At 48.0% G+C, this 19,382-nt stretch overlaps 1 protein-coding gene across 1 annotated transcript in view; it reads right to left on the bottom strand.

Annotated features, from left to right (window-relative positions):
* LOC116979242 (probable E3 ubiquitin-protein ligase HERC4) overlaps positions 1-18,841 on the bottom strand; it is a 75,954-nt gene extending 57,113 nt beyond the window's left edge. Inside the window, exons 1-5 of the mRNA XM_033030875.1 lie at positions 18,622-18,841; positions 13,763-13,919; positions 11,165-11,241; positions 10,296-10,445; positions 3,535-3,606 (exon numbers count right to left, since the gene is read on the bottom strand). Coding sequence (XP_032886766.1) covers positions 3,535-3,606; positions 10,296-10,445; positions 11,165-11,241; positions 13,763-13,919; positions 18,622-18,841 — 676 coding nt within the window. The remainder of the gene's footprint in view (positions 1-3,534; positions 3,607-10,295; positions 10,446-11,164; positions 11,242-13,762; positions 13,920-18,621) is intronic.
* Between the last annotated feature and the right edge of the window lie 541 nt (positions 18,842-19,382).

Here is a 19,382-nt window from a genome sequence, read left to right as displayed (position 1 = left end):
CGAGGCCACATTTGGAATATTGTGAGCAGTTTTAAGCTCCATACATGAGGGAGGATCTGCAAGTGTTGGGGAGGATGCAGAGGAAGTTAAAGAGAATGATCCCAGGGGTGACTGGGTTACGTATGATGAGCGTTTGACGGCACTGGGCCTGTACTCACTGGTGTTTAGAAAGATGAGGGGGGGGGGGGGGATTACACCGAATAATGAAAGGTCTGGATAGAGTGGACTTGGAGAGGATGTTTCCAGTAGTGGAAGTGTCTAGGATAGAGGGCACAGCCTCAGAATAAAAGGATGTTGCTTTAGAATGGAGATGAGGAGGAATTTCTTTAGCTCGGGGGTGGTGAATCTGTGCAACTCATTGGCACAGACGGTGTGGAGCCTAAGTCATTGGGTATTTTTAAAGTGGAAATTGATATGTTCTTCATTAGTAAGGGTGTCAAAGGTTATTGGGAGAAGGCAAGAGAATGGGGTTGGATGGGGAAAATAGATCAGCCATGTTTGAATGGCAGAGTAGACACAAGGGGCCAAATGGTCTAATTCTACTCCTATATCTTATGGTCTTAAAAATAGCAAATGCTAGAAATACTCAGCACACCAAGCAGCATCTGCGGAGAATGAAACAGAGTTAATGTTTCAAGTTAATCGGCACTGGGAAAGGGAGAAAACAAGCCTGTCTTCAATGTCAGAGATAGGGAAGGGTGGTGGGAACAGGGGCAAAGTTGTAATACGGTGCAGACTAAATACTTTTAGACATGTTTTGTTCATCTATTGACCTGAGATGTTGATATTGTTCCTCTCTCCACAAGTACTGCCTGACCTGCTGAGTGTTTCCAGTACTTCCTACTTTTATTTTGGATTTCCATCGTCTGTGTCATTTTGACTTTTCAAAGGTTGTAAGTAGTAGGCTGTGGGCCGAGGAGCTTTATTCTGCAGTTTCGTGACCCAAGTCACCAAACTACATTAAATTTTCACATATTGTGTAAAAAAATGTATATAAATCACCCCTGAAACTCGATATGAAGAAGACTTGCACATTTTTATTAAATTAGAGAAAAACCGGAAAAATGTCGGGAATTTTTTAGTCCAATCAAAGCACATTTAACATTGAGTTGTCTGCCAGTTGGCCAATCACGCGCTTTGTTTCAGGCTAGCACACAAAATGGCTGAGGGGGCTTCACAGATGCCTGTTTTACTGGAGATTCCGATGTGTTGTTCTGTGGAATAAATGTCGTGGAAACTTGCAGCAGGTTAATTGTATTTAGTGGGAAAAGCATTAAAAAGGCTGAAGAAAGTGCTGCGAAGTGGATTAAAGTGCAAGAAAGCCTTCAAAGTCCCTGCTGATGTGCTGGAACACAAAGAAGGCCCCCATGAATCAACTCTAACTGAAAGATAAGACTAAAGTCTGAATTTATGAAAATCTATCTGTATGGACTTTAATTAATGTAATTGCAACCTTTTATAATGTGAATAAATTCATTTATTCATTCATTCATTCCTTATTCATTCCTTATTCATTCATTCACTCACTCACTTACTCATTCATTCATTCATGAAATTGAGGGCCTAAACTATAACACAGTCAATTAAACATTGTCACTAATGCCAGCTTGTTGTAGAGTAATAAGTCTTTAACAAATAATCTCGGAGCTGCCTGCGAAAACATACGGGGAAAAAGTGCTCCGACCGCGGGACCTAGGTACTCGCGGTAAATAGCGATCGATATCCCTCCGTTTTTCTCCCGTTATCGGGGTCTGTAAACGACCGCCACAGACGGCACTATGTACAGCCTCCCCCCCCCCTCTCTGCCCGCCCGCGGAGATGATCCGCGATCGCGAATCGGCCGCTTATTAATTGAGACCGCTGCTTCACTTTAATGCGAGTACCTAGGCCCCGCGGTCGGAGCACTTTTTCCCGGTAAGTTTTCGCAGGCAGCTCCGAGATTAGCTGTTAAAGACTTATTACTCTACAACAAGCTGGCATTAGTGAAAATGTTTAATTGACTGTGTTATAGTTTAGGCCCTCAATTTCATGAATGAATGAATGAATGAATGAATGAGTAAGTGAGTGAGTGAATGAATGAATAAGGAATGAGTGAATGAATGAATGAATGAATGAATGAATGAATTTATTCACATTATAAACGGGTGCAATTAAATTAATTAAAGTGCATACAGATAGATTTTCATAAATTCAGACTTTAGTCTTACCTTTCAGTTAGAGTTGATTCATGGGGGCCTTCTTTGTGTTCCAGCACATCAGCAGGGACTTTGAAGGCTTTCTTGCACTTTAATCCACTTCGCAGCACTTTCTTCAGCCTTTTTAATGCTTTTCCCACTAAATACAATTAACCTGCTGCAAGTTTCCACGACATTTATTCCACAGAACAACACATCGGAATCTCCAGTAAAACAGGCATCTGTGAAGCCCCCTCAGCCATTTTGTGTGCTAGCCTGAAACAAAGCGCGTGATTGGCCAACTGGCAGACAACTCAATGTTAAATGTGCTTTGATTGGACTAAAAAATTCCCGACATTTTTCCGGTTTTTCTTTAATTTAATAAAAATGTGCAAGTCTTCTTCATATCGAGTATCAGGGGTGATTTATATACATTTCTTTACACAATATGTGAAAACTTCATGTAGTTTGGTGACTTGGGTCACAAAATCCTATTTCTAGACACATTTTTGATGCTCGGCCCACAGCCTATAGGGGGCGAGAGGTGAAGAGATTGAGGAGAGGAAATCCAAAGGGCAGAAAAGGCCGGCAGACATCTGAAGGGGCATAGACTGTGGAACAGTGCAGCACAGCAACAGCGAGTGGAGCTGCTGCCTCTTAGCAGCCCAGAGGCCCAGGTTTGATCCTGGCCTCGAGTGCTGTCTTTGTGGAGTTTGTACGTTATTCCTGTGACCGCATGGGTTTCCTGCCTGCTCCCCATAACCTTTGACACCCTTACTAATCAAGTAATCCTTAAGTAATCAATTCTCCTCATGACCGCGTGGGTTTTCTCCGGATTTCCACCCACATTCCAAAGATGTACAGGTTTGGAGGTTAATTCATCATCATCATCATCGTTGAAAACATCAAGGGGCACGCTGTCTTACAATGCTATGTACGACAGTGATCGCAACTTCTACTGAAGTGTGGATGGACGTTGGTTCACTAGAAGCTCATCTGCCCTTTGACAGGTCTTGTTTTTGGTCCTGCTGGAGGTCCACAGCCCCCTCCTCACCTGGCAAACAAAGTGGGGGAGACGGTTTAGTCGCCGACTATCCGACCATGGAGCAGGTAGCACGGGATTACATGGTACCCGTGGCGGGGGGAACTCCCCCCTGACAGGTATAGGTTAATTGGCTTCTGTAAATCAACCTTTGTGTGTTGGATAGAACAAGTGTCAGTGTGAACTTGGTGGGCCGAAAGGCCTGTTTTCACGGTATATTTCGACACTAAACTAAACTAAAATTCCCCATGGCCAGGCCTGGACCCCAGAGATGGGCATGAGTACAATTGGGAAGATCCCCGTTCTAGTTTTTCTTACCTTTCACATCGTTTAGACCCAGCTGTCCACGGTGATTTGCTCCCCAGCCGAACACTGTCCCTGACAGAGACACTGCAATGGTGTAGGGGTTTTGTTTTTCCCTTTACTCCACAAAAGGATTCCCCTAGGTTCTAGACCTCGGAATTATGGTGGGATATGATAAAAGGTTGAATTGACCAGAGTGTGCCGATGAGAGAAAACAGAAACCAAGATGGACTCAAAGCAAGTCTAAAATTTACAGGCTTTATTAAACAATGAGAAATCGAATCTCACCAACACTACACAATGCGTGGCTAAACTTATGCTTTAAACTAAAACTATGGACGAAAACTATCGGGCACGTCGTAAAACTTACTTTAACACAAGTTACTTGCAAGCATACTCCCCCTTGACCTTTCTCCCCTCAACCTCCTATTTCGGGAAATTCACCAGGTCACCAGGATACTCACAGCGAAGTCGATGCAGGCCCACGAGCTGTCCAGCAGAGCAGGAAGAGCAGGAAGAGAGAGAGAGTTCTGGCTTGACTTCGGCTTTTATACCTGAGCTTCCTTTGAAACCCCCAGGTGGTCCTCTGGATAGAAGGGGTTCTTTTGATGTTTCCCAGTTTCGATCTGGCATGAACAATAGGCTTCCGATGATAAGGGGTTTGCTGATGTCATGATCCCTCAGCCTGATCGTTATCATCCCCGATGGTGATTGTGCTTGTGCTGGCCTGTTTACCACCGTCTGCTGAAGCTTGGTTCCTCCCTTTGTGTATCCAAGAGAATCTCGTTATCTCCGTCTCAGCCTTCCCTGTTCACACCGTTGTGTGATGTCCAAGTCCACAGGCCAGACGGGTTTGATTCTTGATGTGTATTGGAGGGGGTTTTTTCCGTTGCAGCCAGCAAATTTGTCTTTTAAGATATCCATGTGCTTATTCAATTTCTTCCATAATTTTGGAGGATTTGCCCAAATAACTTACATGCCCCTACGACACGTCCAGGCTCGCACGGACCGTGTCGATTGACAAAGTTAGTGGGCAATCCTCCAGCCTCAAGAGCTGTAAACACTCCTGGTGAGAAGGTGAAATTATGTACCCCGAAAGCCCCCTTAATCGCTAAACTAGGCCCTCGAAGCACATTAACTTACACTATACACCTTTTACTTTACATCAATCCCACAAACCATACAGTACCCTCACGACCATTCCCTGAAAATGCAGGGATTACAACTTATGTACAAAAACTATTGCACTAGAGTACAGACATTTTACAGTGATGGGGTGTCGTTATGGTGACGTCGGGCGGCTCGATTTACCAGCTGTTGTAATTTGGCCATCCTCCTCCGCCTTTTAAATTTGCAATTAATGCATAGCAAATACACCACAATTATCATCTGGCAGATGATCAGAACATGGGACACGATGCGGACCCATGCTGGTACTATGATCCAGGACTCCAGGTCCCACCAACTTGGAGACTTGATCTCTTCGATCTCCCTGGCGATATCCAGAGTCTTTTGTTCCAGGGAGAAGAAGTGTTTGTGCGACAACTCGACCGCCACCAGCAACTCTTTTAATTTTTCATTCACTGGGGGAATATCATACCCAAAATGGGCAACATAGTCAAATAAGTCAGTTACATTTTCTCGTACCGAGAGGTGAACCGAAGAAGGTTCCGGGATGGGTAATATTCGCTGCTGTGCCACATGGACTTCTGCCCTGGGTTTAAAGCAGAAGCTGCTGTGCGGTATCGGGCACCACAGCTGTGATCCGTGCTGATACCGCTGGGCACTTGTGGTGACACAGTACGTCCCACTGCCTATATACGCCACCTGTGGAGGGACATGGTCTGCCGCCATCGCCTCCATGGTGCAGTTTATAGGCTGTGCCCCAACAGTCCTGAACCCACACTGAGGCCTAGCCTCAGCGCCCATGTGCTGGGGACACAGGATTACCTGTGCTCCCCGGCTCCGACAACCCAAAAGGCCAATGCCTGTCACAGCTTGCTCCCTCACTATGACATAGGGCGGGACCTTCCCGTAGCGAATATGCACCCCCCCACGAACAACTCCCACGTTCTCCACTCGGTACAGAGGAGCTGGTCGTGCCGAGGTTCCCATCACCGGGATTCTCACGACCACTCCCATTATGGTGTGATTGGATTTTCCGCAATCCACCGGTACCGGGTAGGCCTCGGAGGCCACACGAAGCTGACAAGGACTCAAAGTGCTGTTATAAGGGTGTAGCGCTGCTAGGTGCTGGTTGCTTATCCAGGAGGGGACCCGACCTTGCCTCAGGTCTTCCAGGTTGCTCCTCCCCTCCCCCAACAACCACGCACCATACAGCCCACACACCTCATTCTGTGCAGCCTGATCGGACGCATTCCGGTCCTCTTTAATCAAAGCGTTTATCGTTTTTGTATGTGTCTCCAATTGTGCTATGATTTCTTTTAGATGTAGAGTCATTGCCACCTCTTCGTGCAGTCCCGATCTTACCACCGCATTTTCCTCCCCCAGAACCTTTCTTAACTGGCCCTTCAACTGATTGATCTGCAAGGCCAGTTCTACGTTGCCCATGCTATTAATAATAGACGTCCCCGTGTTAAATGCTGTAAACCCGTCGTTAACCACCCCTCGTCTTTGCCTACCGGGCCCCAAAGTGAAATCCCCTCCCCCGCGGTACATCTCTTCTATGTCTATGTCCCCAAAATCCAGGTTGTGGAATTTCTGGAACATGTCTTTTAATTCCGTCTCGCGGGGGCACCATGTGGGTAACCGCACTTCAGTCAAATCCGATGGACTCCTCCGTGACCCCGCGCCGCGCACATCCGGAGGCACATCGTTGCCATCATCCATACGGCGGGGCTACTTATCTGGAAAACAAAGCAAAACACCTCCTTGCCTCCACAGAGCTATCCGCCTAAAATGGCATTTGGGATTTTGATTTTGTCTGTTGTGGTCTACTTTTCCACAGCACATCCCTTCGATCCCGTACTGTCTGTCCCTGTACTCCCCTGTAGCTATACAAAACCTTATCTAATTACGCTAACTACATCTACTTACACACAAACCAATGCTATATACAACGCCACCCGTCTCCGGGTGGCCAACTCATAACTGGTCCCCGTCACGCTGGGGCCACCCCTCTGGTGGGCCCACCCGTGCAGGCCAGAACTCCTCCTGTCGAAGGGCCTGACTGCCCCTCACCTCCCTTTGCACTACGGGGTTTTGAGTTACCCCTATGTTCCCTGTGGAGACTGGGCTCCCTCCAGCCGCACTCCGTAGTGCCCTGTTTCGGCCACTCTCCTTCCCGGCCCTCCTGTGGCCGGCCCTAGCCCTAGGTTTAATTAGGGATGGGGACCACCTTACTGGGGGTTTAGTGACCCTGTCACTCCTACGTCTGACCGAGGGTTCCCACACCAGAGGTGATACCTCCCTCTCCTCTGCTTCGGCTAGTTCTGCCTCTCTTAGGCAGTCTACGGTACCTGCCTGCGGAGGGCTGGAGTCAGCCTCCTTCTCCGCTGCTTCCAGTCCTCGCCCTGGAACACAGCCGGCTACTTCAGGCTGACTACCTGTGGACTCGCCTGGCTCCCCTACGGTTTCTACATCAACCCGGGTCTGTTCTTGATCTTTACCCCCATACGGTCCCTCTATCATCTCCTGCCTGCAAATGGCTGCTGAGGCAGCCTTTAAAATGGGGTTTTGTGCCTGGACCATGGTCAGGTCCGGAGCCAAAACCACTCCCGCACTCTCCTTTTCTCGAGGCTGCTCCCTGGCTGCAGCTACCTGTCCTTCCTCATGGGGATCTAATGCTTTCCCACTCCTGGCTCCTTCCCTGGCCAAGCAATCCGCCCTCTGATTTCCCTCGCATCGTGGACTATAGGGTGCCCTACTAGATGGAGGGGATGTACGGGGGTTGTTCATGTGGACAATGCTACTGGAAGCACCAATGTCCAGCAGACAACTCCCGACCACATCCTGGACCTCCATCTTGACCCAGGGTCTCCCACATGGGCTACACTCTAACGGGCATAGGAATGTGGGCTGTTTCGCTGGCAGTCATAAAGGTGCCGGGGGTACGGATACGGGCGCGCCCTGGCCTGTTGCCATGGCTACCTGTCCGGACCCTCCCGCCTTTGACTGCAAATAGGTAATTAGATCTTTTATTTTTATTGTTACCGGGGTCCTATCCCCCACTGCTCTACTTAGGTTTCTGCACTCCCTCTTGTAGTGCCCGGGCTTCCCACACCCGTAGCACACCGGCCTCATCTCGGAAGAGGTCTGGCTGCCTTCCTGTTTCCACTGCCTCCTTTTGGGGGGTGCCGGTACTATTTCGTGCACCTTGCCCTTAAAGGGCTCCTCCTCACTTCTCACCCCATTGCGATACGCAAGGGTGAGCTTCCTGATCACCTCCGCCTCGTTAAGGTTTGGGTCAGCTGGGTCGAACCAGTGCTCGGCCTTTGCCCTAACTCGCGGGAGGCAATTCGCCACCAGAGTCTTCAGCCAGTGAGCTGTTCTCCCATCTAAATTCTGCCTATCTAAAGGCATCCCACACGCTCCCTCATACACTGCCCACAGCCTGTCTGCGAACATGTCCGGGGACTCAGCTACCTGCTGCTTCGTCTCCCCCACCCTGGTGAAAGGACTACCCTGATTCAACCCCATGGCCTCCAGAACCGCTGTCTGTGCCGCTACCCATGTTTCAGGTCTTCCCCCTTCCCTGGAGGTCACCGCCTTGCATAGGTATGAATCTAGGGTCATCAGTAGCAGCTTTACCCGTTCTACCTCATCGCAATCGTTTATGTCGGCTGCCTGCTGCACCTCCATAAAATGCAATGACGGGTCTCCTGCCCTGGTTAACTTGGGAACCTGAGCCACCATCCCCCTCAGCACATGTGCCCCATGGGGAATGATGATATCACTCTCTATGGGCCCCCTATCTGCCTGCCCTACCGGGGGACCATATTTCCTTTGCCGTGCCGGGCACATCTGCCCTACTCTGGGCTGTTGCCCCTTTACCCCCAGCTCTCCCACCATGATCGGTAACCCCACCACCTCGTGGTGTGCTACACATGGCGCGGAAGCCGCTAACTGTGGGTGCTCTCCCGCCCCTCCTTGGGCCTGTCCCTCCCCGGACAACCCGAACCCCACCTGCCGACCCGGACCTATCCCCGGCGCCTCAGGAGGCGGTCTATTCCCCTTTGCCACTGGGGAATCATCTGCTGAGGGAAGCCCTCTGCCCCCGGGGGACCCCCCTGGTCCTACCAGGTGAACCCGTCCCCTAGTCTTGGACAGAGTCTCCTCCAGCTGCGCTATCCTCGCCTGGCAAGGCCCGTGATCACTATTGCCTAGCTCGCTACGGGCCACCCTGTATGCTGCTTGTATATCCTGGAACTTTCCCTCCAGCTCCCTGCACTTCTGTGTACTCTGAGCCAGGAGTTCCTGGGCGTTCCTTTCCCTCTCCTTTGCCTCTACCACCTGGCATTGGAGGAATTCCTGGGCATTTCTGTGGGACTCCCTCGCCTGCAAGATACACTGCCTGGCTTTACTGCATTCCTCAGATAGCCCTTCCCCTTCTCTAGCGCTTTCTTCAGCGCTGGCCCTAGCTTCTCTCTGTTGCTCTTCCAGTCTATCTATCTGTCTCTGCATATTGGCTACCTGCTGTGATAGGCACGCTAGCCAAACTGCCTTTTCCTGCCCTTTATTATACAGTTTGCTTTCCGTCCATTGAGCTGCAGCTTCTGCGGGCTGCTCAGCTCTCAACAGTGCTATCACCCATTGTTTGGTGAGATTGATCTTTTTAAACAGATAAGAGGAGATTCTCTCCTCCATCTTGCTACGTTCTCTCACCCCCTCTGACAAATCACATATCCCAAACCACCGAGGTCCTGCCATGGTCGCCATTCTGTAGGGGTTTTGTTTTTCCCTTTACTCCACAAAAGGATTCCCCTAGGTTCTAGACCTCGGAATTATGGTGGGATATGATAAAAGGTTGAATTGACCAGAGTGTGCCGATGAGAGAAAACAGAAACCAAGATGGACTCAAAGCAAGTCTAAAATTTACAGGCTTTATTAAACAATGAGAAATCGAATCTCACCAACACTACACAATGCGTGGCTAAACTTATGCTTTAAACTAAAACTATGGACGAAAACTATCGGGCACGTCGTAAAACTTACTTTAACACAAGTTACTTGCAAGCATACTCCCCCTTGACCTTTCTCCCCTCAACCTCCTATTTCGGGAAATTCACCAGGTCACCAGGATACTCACAGCGAAGTCGATGCAGGCCCACGAGCTGTCCAGCAGAGCAGGAAGAGCAGGAAGAGAGAGAGAGTTCTGGCTTGACTTCGGCTTTTATACCTGAGCTTCCTTTGAAACCCCCAGGTGGTCCTCTGGATAGAAGGGGTTCTTTTGATGTTTCCCAGTTTCGATCTGGCATGAACAATAGGCTTCCGATGATAAGGGGTTTGCTGATGTCATGATCCCTCAGCCTGATCGTTATCATCCCCGATGGTGATTGTGCTTGTGCTGGCCTGTTTACCACCGTCTGCTGAAGCTTGGTTCCTCCCTTTGTGTATCCAAGAGAATCTCGTTATCTCCGTCTCAGCCTTCCCTGTTCACACCGTTGTGTGATGTCCAAGTCCACAGGCCAGACGGGTTTGATTCTTGATGTGTATTGGAGGGGGTTTTTTCCGTTGCAGCCAGCAAATTTGTCTTTTAAGATATCCATGTGCTTATTCAATTTCTTCCATAATTTTGGAGGATTTGCCCAAATAACTTACAATGGTGTGGGATCCTCCCGCTGCGATCTGAGCCAAGGGAATACCAGCCAGCGCTGTCACGTGCTGCGGACTGTGCGTGGTACCAACGGCCTCGCCCACTCCTAGTTGACCATTTGTGTTCTTGCCCCACGCAAAGACTTGACCATCTCGGGGGAGAGATAAAAAACCAAACCTTGTCAAAAATTACACGTCAGAAAGTTTATGTCACATCTGCTCACGTATAATTCGATTAAGCTAGGTTAATTCTCATTGGATACTTCATATATGGAGGCTTTGGAGAGGGTGCAGGACCGGTTAATGTAGTTTAGTTTAGTTTAGTTTATTGTCACGTACACTGAGGTACAGTTACAAGCTTTCGTTGCGTGCTATCCAGTCAACGGATAGACAATACATGATTATAATCGAGCTGCACCTCTTTGCCAGGGATGGTGTGGAGCCAGATACAATAGTGGTATTTAAAAGACCTTACATGGACAGAGAATGGAGGAATAAGGATCACGTGCAAACACAGGAGATTAATTTAATTTACCATCATGTTTGGCATAGTCATTGTGGGCCAAAGGACCTGTTCCTGTGCTGTACTAATTTTATTAGTTCTAGCAGCTAAATTAGGCCATTCGGCCCATAAAGTCTACTCCGCCATTCAATCATGGCTGGTCTATGTTTCCCACTCAACCGCATTATCCTGCCTTCTCCCCATAATCTCTGACAACGTCACTGATCAAGGGTATCGTTCTACGCCGAGAGTGGCTCCGTACTGCCCCACCCACAGCGAGGCAATCTGCCTGGTCCACGTTTCCCAGACCGATGCGTTCTATTGACCAATGTGATCAGCTGGCCCATCGCTGCCGTGTGATACTCCTACCTTTGCAGAGAGCCAGAGAGTGATTGCTTCCACAGGCAACTTGAACGACACACCTCCCTGCAAAGCTGCTGAGTAACCTGTGGAAACAGATAAACCACGAGTCAGTCACTCAGGCAAGAACTTCATTTCAGCCCAGAAACTCTCCATGTTACTCATTACTCATTCTTCCCGACTGTTATCAGGCAACTGAACCGTTCCCATGTGGTCCTGGTCACCCATCAACCACATTACAGAGCTTTAATTGGATATGTAGAAAGGAATTGCAGATGCTGGAATATACCGAAGAGACACAATGTGCTCAGTTCAGTTTAGTTTATTGTCATGTGTTCTGAGGTACAGTGAAAGCTTTTGTTGCATGCTAACCAGTCAGTGGAAGGACAATGCAGTGGCAGCTTCTACTGGGAACTGCTGAGGGTCTGGAACTTGGTTGCTGTCGACCGGGGGCCCCCTCTGCCAGGGTGGAGAGGGCTCGGCCCAAACCGGCTGCCTGCCCCTTTTCCGGGGTTACGTCCGCGTCTGGTTGGTACTAGAGATGTAATAGGCGCTGTCCACGGGCACCCTGGGGGGGTATACAGGAACGTTGGGCACGGGGGGGGGGGGGGGGTTGGAATGTATCCTTGACAAGGATTGTAACATAGTTGTATAATACTCAATCCAATCAACCAACCTTTATTGTCATCTTGCAAAGCAACAGTTGTAAAGTGCAAAATGAGAAGGCGTTTCCCAGGGAATACCGGAGTATCGCACATAAATCTTAAACATTTCACACATAAAATAAAAAACAATAAAAACAATCCAGTCCCTGATAAAACAGTACGAATAGCTAAAAAGTGCAGGTAAAAACAGCAACATTAAAATACAAATAAAAACAGTCATAAAATGTCCAGGGCAGCTGGTTTACGTGGCCAGTGCCAGAGTTATTAAATTGTCAGTGCAAAAGCAGCAGAATCAGGTGGAGTGACTGTTTAGCAGCCTCACAGCCTGTGGAAGGAAGCTGTTTAGCAGTCTGGTTGTCCGGGCTTTGATGCTACGGTATCTATTGCCTGATGGCAGGAGATCCAGGTGTGTGTGGAGGGGGTGCAGTCTGTCCTTTGCTATGCTCAGTGCTTTTTTCAGGCAGCGGCTCTGGAACAGTTCTTGTACCGAGGGTAATACTCAGTATATTTAATATTTAAGATTATTTGTTTTAATTTGTACTATGGTGGTGGGTTTGTTGGTATTGTTTTGTATTGTGCCTATTATTCTTGTAATAATTGATGACATTTATTTTTGGTAAAAAGAAACAGTGCAGCGCTGCCTCAGTACTGCTCTCGCCCCCGGTCATTTCCTCTTCTCTCCCACGCGGCAGAAGATACAAAAGCTTGAAAGCACATAACACCAGACTCAGGAACAACTTCTTCCACACGGCTATCTGAATGATGCCCCCCTGAGGCAAGGGTGTAAAGGGCCTGTCCCACCAGCATCCGATAGCATGCGTCTAGCGCGACCAAACGTGGTCGCTTGAGGCGTTCGGCCTGGCGGGGCCGGTCCCACTTCAATCGGCGGAGGCGTATGGAGTTGTGCGGGGCTGGTCCCGACATCCAAAAATCTTGCACTGTCCGAAAATCACGCGCGACAACGGCCTGTCGGCCCGCAGACGCATTGAGGCCGTACGCAACGTCTGGATGCCGTACGCAGCGTCTTGACGGTGTACACCTAGCACGTGCCGTTGCGCAGTGACGTCACCGCCCGACACCGTGCGACGTCCAAATTCAGTCCGCCCGCCTCCTGCCCAGCTGACTGCTGAGATGGATGTAAATCACGTCACGCGCGAACCTTGTGCGTACTTGCCGCGTACTTACCGCGAACTTAGCGCAAACTCAGGGCGAACTCCACTTCCGTTTGGTTACGCTAGACGCATGCAATCGCATGCTGGTAGGACAGGCCCTTAAGTTGAGGACTACATTACCTATGAGAGCATCGCTGAGTAGTCTGATAACAGCGGGCAACAAGTTGTTCCTGACTCAGTGCTAGATGCTTTCACGCTTCTAAATGTTATGGTTGGTGAAGTTCAAAAATCAACAGCATGAAATGTTGATAATACTCAGCTGATCAGGCAGCTTCAGTGGTGGGTGAAACAAGGTTAATATTTTAGGCCAATAACCAGCGCTGCTAAAAGTTGAAACATTTTTGTGGTGGCACAGTAGCGCATCTGGTAGAGCTTCTGCCTCACTGTGCCAGAGACCTGGGTTTGATCCTGACCTTGGGTGCTGTCTGTGTGGTGTTTGTACATTCTCCCTGTGACCGCGTGGGTTTCCTCCTGGTGCTCCAGTTTCCTCCCACATCCTAAACACGTGTGGGTTTGTAGGTTAATTGTCCTCTGTAAATCGCCCCTCGTGTAGAGGGAGTGGATGAGAAAGTGGGGTAACATTGAACTAGTGTGAATGAGTGATCAATGCTTGGCATGGACTTGGATGGCCAAAGGGCCTATTTCTATGCTGTATCTCTAAACTTAAACTACACTACATTAACCATTCCTCTCCACATAGATGTCAACTAACAGATAACAGATACCATTTGTAACCACAATCACCATCTAATAATCAAGATAATTCTTACTTTGGTTTTGTGACGATGAAAGATTTATTTGCCACTCCACATTTTTGGTTTGGGACTTTACTGAAGTATACATTTCCTGCTTCAGACACGTAGAGGATGTTGGAGCCACCGATGTCCGCTGTATGAATCTTCTCGTCCTGTATCGCAGTGATCAGCTCTGTGCAGGAGAGGGAACAAAATATATTGCAACTGCAGAAAGTAGAATTTAACACACACTGGTTTTATTAGGAAGGTTTATCAAGTGAGGAATCAGAATTTTAAATCTCTTCACTAGTTATGATCGACCTGTAGCTTTGCACAATAGTAAACAAAGCTTGTGTTCATTACAAAATTGGGGTCAAGGAAAGAGCGTTCACGTCGCGGCCCTGTTTCCACCAATCTTTCCACCACCACGCACAAGAAGCACAAGAAGCGACAAGACAGACACCATTGTATGCAGATGCCGAGAGGCGTGTTCAGCTCTGGCTGAACAACTTCTAATCCTGTGTGTGGACTCGATAAGAAGAAGATTACAAAATTCAGGAGAAGCCAATGACCAAACCATAGAGTGAACCAAAAGACATTCCAACACGTTATACCAGATTCCACAGGAGAGCACATTTGCTAAATTGAAGTAGGAAGGAAATGCAGCTGTTGGTTTATACCTAAAATTGTAGATACAACGTGCTGGAGTAACTCAACGGGTCAGGCAACATCTTTGGAGAAAAAGGATGGGTGACATTTCGGGTTGGGAGCCTTCTTCAGACTCACTTATGGTCTATCGGCTACATTGATCAACCTTTTAAGAACCAGGAGAACTACAAACCGTATATTCAGCTGACTGGCTTCTAATCTCTGGAATTCTCTTCCTTAATCCCACTTATCCTTAATCCCACCTTTCTCCAGCATGCTCCTGTAAAATGCTCCTTAAAGCATACTTGGTTTATAAAGTCATGACTAATAAACAGGTCCTTCAGCCCAATTCTTGCATGCTGACCTAAATACCCCATTTAAGTCGTATTTGCCTGTATTTTGCCTATATCCCTCTAAACCTTCCCTATCATAGAAACATAGAAATTAGGTGCAGGAGTAGGCCATTCGGCCATTCGAGCCTGCACCGCCATTCAATATGATCATGGCTGATCATCCAACTCAGTATCCCGTACCTGCCTTCTCTCCATACCCTCTGATCCCCTTAGCCACAAGGGCCACATCTAACTCCCTCTTAAATATAGCCAATGAACAGGCCTCAACTACCCTCTGTGGCAGAGAGTTCCAGAGATTCACCACTCTCTGTGTGAAAAAAGTTTTTCTCATCTCGGTTTTAAATCTTTACGATACGCCTGTCCAAGTGTTTTTTAAATGTTGTTATAGTACTTGCCTCAACTACCTCATCTGGCAGCTCGTTCCATAAACCCAGCCCCTTAGGTTCCTATTAAATCTTTCCCCTCTCACCTTAAACCTACACCCATAAGTTCTTGATTTCTCTACCCTGGGAAAAAACTGCATTCACCCTACCTATTCTCCTCATGATTTTGTACACCTCTGTAAGATCACCCCTCAGTCTCCTGTGCTGTAAGCCCTCGAGTCCTGGCAACATTGTTGTAAATCTGCTCTGCACCCTTTCCAGCTTAATGACATCCTTCCTATACCAGTGTGACCAAAACTGCACACAATACTCTAAGTGCAGCCTCACCAACATCTGAGTTTCCACCCACATCCCTTCCTCTGCCTTCATGCTTCACACCACTTCTGTCCTTCCCTCACAACCTATTGCCTTCTTTCCATCTCTGGCCTTTGTCCACCCATCTGACAATCAAATCCTCCTCACCTGAATCCACCTATCACTTGTAAGGCTTTGTCCCACCCCACCTCTCTTCCAGCATTCTCCCTACTATTACAATCAGGGTTAAGAAAGATCACCTATTCATGTTCTCCAGAGATGCTCCCTGACTCATTGAATTACTCCAGCACTTGTGTCTTTTTTTGCTCCAATATCTCCTTATAACACAATAAGACTTAAGAGCAGAATTAGACCATTTTTGCCCATCAAATCTGCTCCTCTATTTGATCATGGCTGATCAATTTTCCCTCACAGTCCCATTCTCTTGCCTTCCCCTTGTAACCTTTGAAGCCCTTATTAACAAAGAACTTATCAATCTCTGCTTTAGGAATACCCAATGACTTGACTTCCGCAGCTGTCTGTGTCAATGAATTCCACAGATTCACTGCCCTCTGGCTAAAAAAATCCCTTCTCATCTCCACTCTAAAGGTACCTTCTTTCATTGTGAGGTTGGGCCGTCAGAGGGCCCAACTCGTTACTGGAAAAATCCATTCCACATCTACTCTATCCAGGACTTTCATTATTTGGTAGATTTCAATGAGGTACCCCCTCATTCTTCTAAACTCCAGTGAGTACAGGTCCAGAGACTTCAAATGCTCATCGTATGTTACCCCAATCGTCTCCGGGATCATTCGCATTAATCTCCTCTGGACCCTCTTTAAAAGCCGGCTCATCCTTCCTCAAATATTTAAAAAAAAGTAAAGTATCCTTTATTGTCATTCAGACCTTCCGGTCTGCATGAAATTTCATGCCTTGCAGTCATACATATAATAAAATAACAAAAACACAAAATAAACACAAATTTAACATTCACTACAGTAAGTTCACCAGGCACCTCCTCACTGTGATGGAAGGCAAAAGTCTTAAAGTCTTTGTCTCTTCCCTCCTTGTTCTCCCTCTGTGCTGAGGCGATCCAGGCTTCCGATGTTGTGACCCCGCTGGGTGATGGTAAGTAAGTCAGTCCTGCGGCTGAATCCGAGCTCCGTGAATGGGCCGGTTCAAACTCTGCGGCCCGGGGTGGTCGAAGCCGCCGAAACTGCCGCCATCCAGTTCAGCTGATAAAGCTGTTGTTGCGGGAGTTCCGGAAAAACAGGTCACCAACCTGTGACCTGCGAGCCCCCGACGATGTCGTCCACTGACCCGTGGCCGAGCCTCCGAAGTCGGGTCGCCACCGGTGGAACGCAGCCACAATCCCGAAGTCGGGCCGCCGCCAGAAAGCCGCCCCAGCCCCGAAGTCGGGCCGCCGCTGCCGGAACGCCGCCCAAGCTCAAAAGTGTGGCCTCCGCCGCCAGAACGGTGCCACAGCCCCGAAGACGGGCCTCCGCCGCCACAACCCCGAAGTCGGGCCGCCTCAGGAAGGCTGCCACAGCCCTGAAGTCAGCCAGCCTCACGCTGGCAAGTCCTGGCCGGCTCTGCCTCCGGAGCCTCGAGGTCGGTCCCAGTTGGAGGCCGCCAGCTCCGCCATTAGGCCTCAGCACAGACGGAGACAGGGGATACGACAAGGAAAGGTCACATTCCCCCGAAGGAAGAGACCAAAACAAGTTTCTCCCACCCCCCCCCCCCCCACACACATACACAACCTAATAACTAAAATTAATTAACTAAAACAGGACAAGAAAACAACAAAAAAGAAAGAAAAAACAGACGTACTGCAGGTGAGCCGCAGCTGCTGATGCAGTGCCGCCACTTCATATGGGACCTCAAACTGCTCAGAATATTCCAAATGTTGCCTTATAAAGCCCCAACATTACATCCTGGCATTTATTTCTTCCAGATTTATTCTTTTTAATCTTATGACAATAAATTAATTACAAAATATTTGCTGCTTTGTAATATAAAAATAATTCCCTTAACTATCATTGTAAGACTGCCTGGGTAAGGACATTTTTAGTATTAGATCTAACACTAAAGGCAGTAAAACTCCAAAAGTTCCCTGTCCAATTTTTTTGAGGGCGTGAAGGCTCTGTATCTGGCTTACCCTGGTATGCTTTGTATGCTCCCTTTAAACTCACCAGAGACAGTTCCCACACTCCCTTTAAACTCATGGGGACTCTGAGTCCCGTGCCCCCTTTGAATTCACCAGGGACTGTTCCCACCCTCCCTTTAAACTCAACTGAACCCCAATTCCCACATTCAAAAGTTCATAAGTTACATGAGTAGAATTAGGCCATTCGGCCCATCACGTCTACTCTGCCATTCAATCATGGCTGATCTATCTTACTCTCAATCTTCTCTCCATTCCCTTTTATCTCAGTAGGGACTGTTCCTACTCACCTTTTAAACTCACCTGCTCTACTATATTATTTATTACGCAATCATTGCAACATCTAAAACTACAGAGAATTTTAAAATGTTCAGGTGCATAAATAAGAATAACTTTCAATAGTCCAGAAAACTGCCATCTGGCATCAGCGAAGTACTGAATGTGTTGGATTATTAGAGAGACACAAGGAACTGCAGATGTCGGTCTACAAAAAAAGACACAAAGTGCCGGAGTAACTCTGTGAATATGGGCCAAGCGTGGGCAGGTGTGCCACTGGCAGCGCGTTCCAGGCACCCCATGTATAAAAGTTTAGGTCTTTCATCCCATTGAGTCCACCTCGACCAACGTTCACACTAGTTCAATGTTATCCCACTTATGCATCCACTCCCTACACACGCGGGGCAATTTACAGAGGCCAATTAACCTACAAAGCAGCACATCTTTGGAATGTGGAATGAAACTTATGCGGTCACGGAGAGAGCGTGCAAACTCCATGCAGACAGCTCCTGAGGTTAGGACTGAACCCGGGTCTCTGGTGCTGTGAGGCAGCTGTTCTACCAGCTACACCACTGTGCTGCCTGATGGCAACAAACAAATAAAAACCTTGTGTAGAAATGAACTGCAGATGCTGGTAGGTACCAAAGATAGGTACAAAGTGCTGGAGTAACTCAGCAGGACAGACAGCATTCGGATTAAAAGGATGGGTGATGTTTCGGGCCGGGATCTTTCTTCAGACTGCTTGGTCTTTAAAACCTTGGTCTTTAACTCACTCACCCAGTTGTCCACTCCCCTTGTGGCTGTTGCTCAGCGTATAAACCCTGCCATCCCTCAGGATGAACACAGTCAGATGAGGGCTGCAGCAGATGTAGTCAATTTCCTCGTTGTCGGCAAGTTCTTCCCAAGGGGTGGCCTGGATGAGTTTTCGGACTTTGTTGGGTTTCGACCCCCTGAACCTACTGCCCAGCTCCCCCCAGTGAAAGATGCTTCTCTTCATATTGCTCGGCAGAGAGTGAGTGCCTGTATGTTTCAGTTTCATTTCTTGGTGGCTGAGCTCTGAGACAGGGAACTAGTGCGTTGCTTGGCAGAGATCCAGGTATTCACTAAGGCAGGCGGAACCAAAGATCTTAGAGCAGAGCAAGATAGGCTACTCCTGCGAAATGCAATGGGCTGACGTGTAGTACGCTACGGAGGGGATCCTGGGCATTTTTCCCCGCCCATTTTAGTAACCGGAGCCTACCTGACCCGACTCGCAGTGTAATCAATGTTGTGGAGCAACAGTTTGTGTGTGTGATATAGGGTTAGATTCATAATTCTGTCAGTTCATACTTCTTGTCAAGAATAAAATTTGACTCTGGTAATTGTCTTTTTTAATGTTTTTTAAATAATTTCTTTTTAAATGGCTCACAAGCAGTGTTTGAGTTGATTTTGTAGTAACCGGAACCGACCCGACTCGCAGAGTAATTGACATTGCGGGAGAAGTTTTTGTGTGTGATATAGGGTTAGATTCATAATTCTGTTAGTTCATAATTCTGTTA

This window comes from Amblyraja radiata, chromosome 1 (genome assembly GCF_010909765.2).
Source record: "Amblyraja radiata isolate CabotCenter1 chromosome 1, sAmbRad1.1.pri, whole genome shotgun sequence".
Taxonomy (NCBI): Eukaryota; Metazoa; Chordata; class Chondrichthyes; order Rajiformes; family Rajidae; genus Amblyraja; species Amblyraja radiata.
The sequence above is the reverse complement of the archived record's forward strand: the minus strand, read 5'-3'. Positions and strand labels throughout refer to the sequence as shown.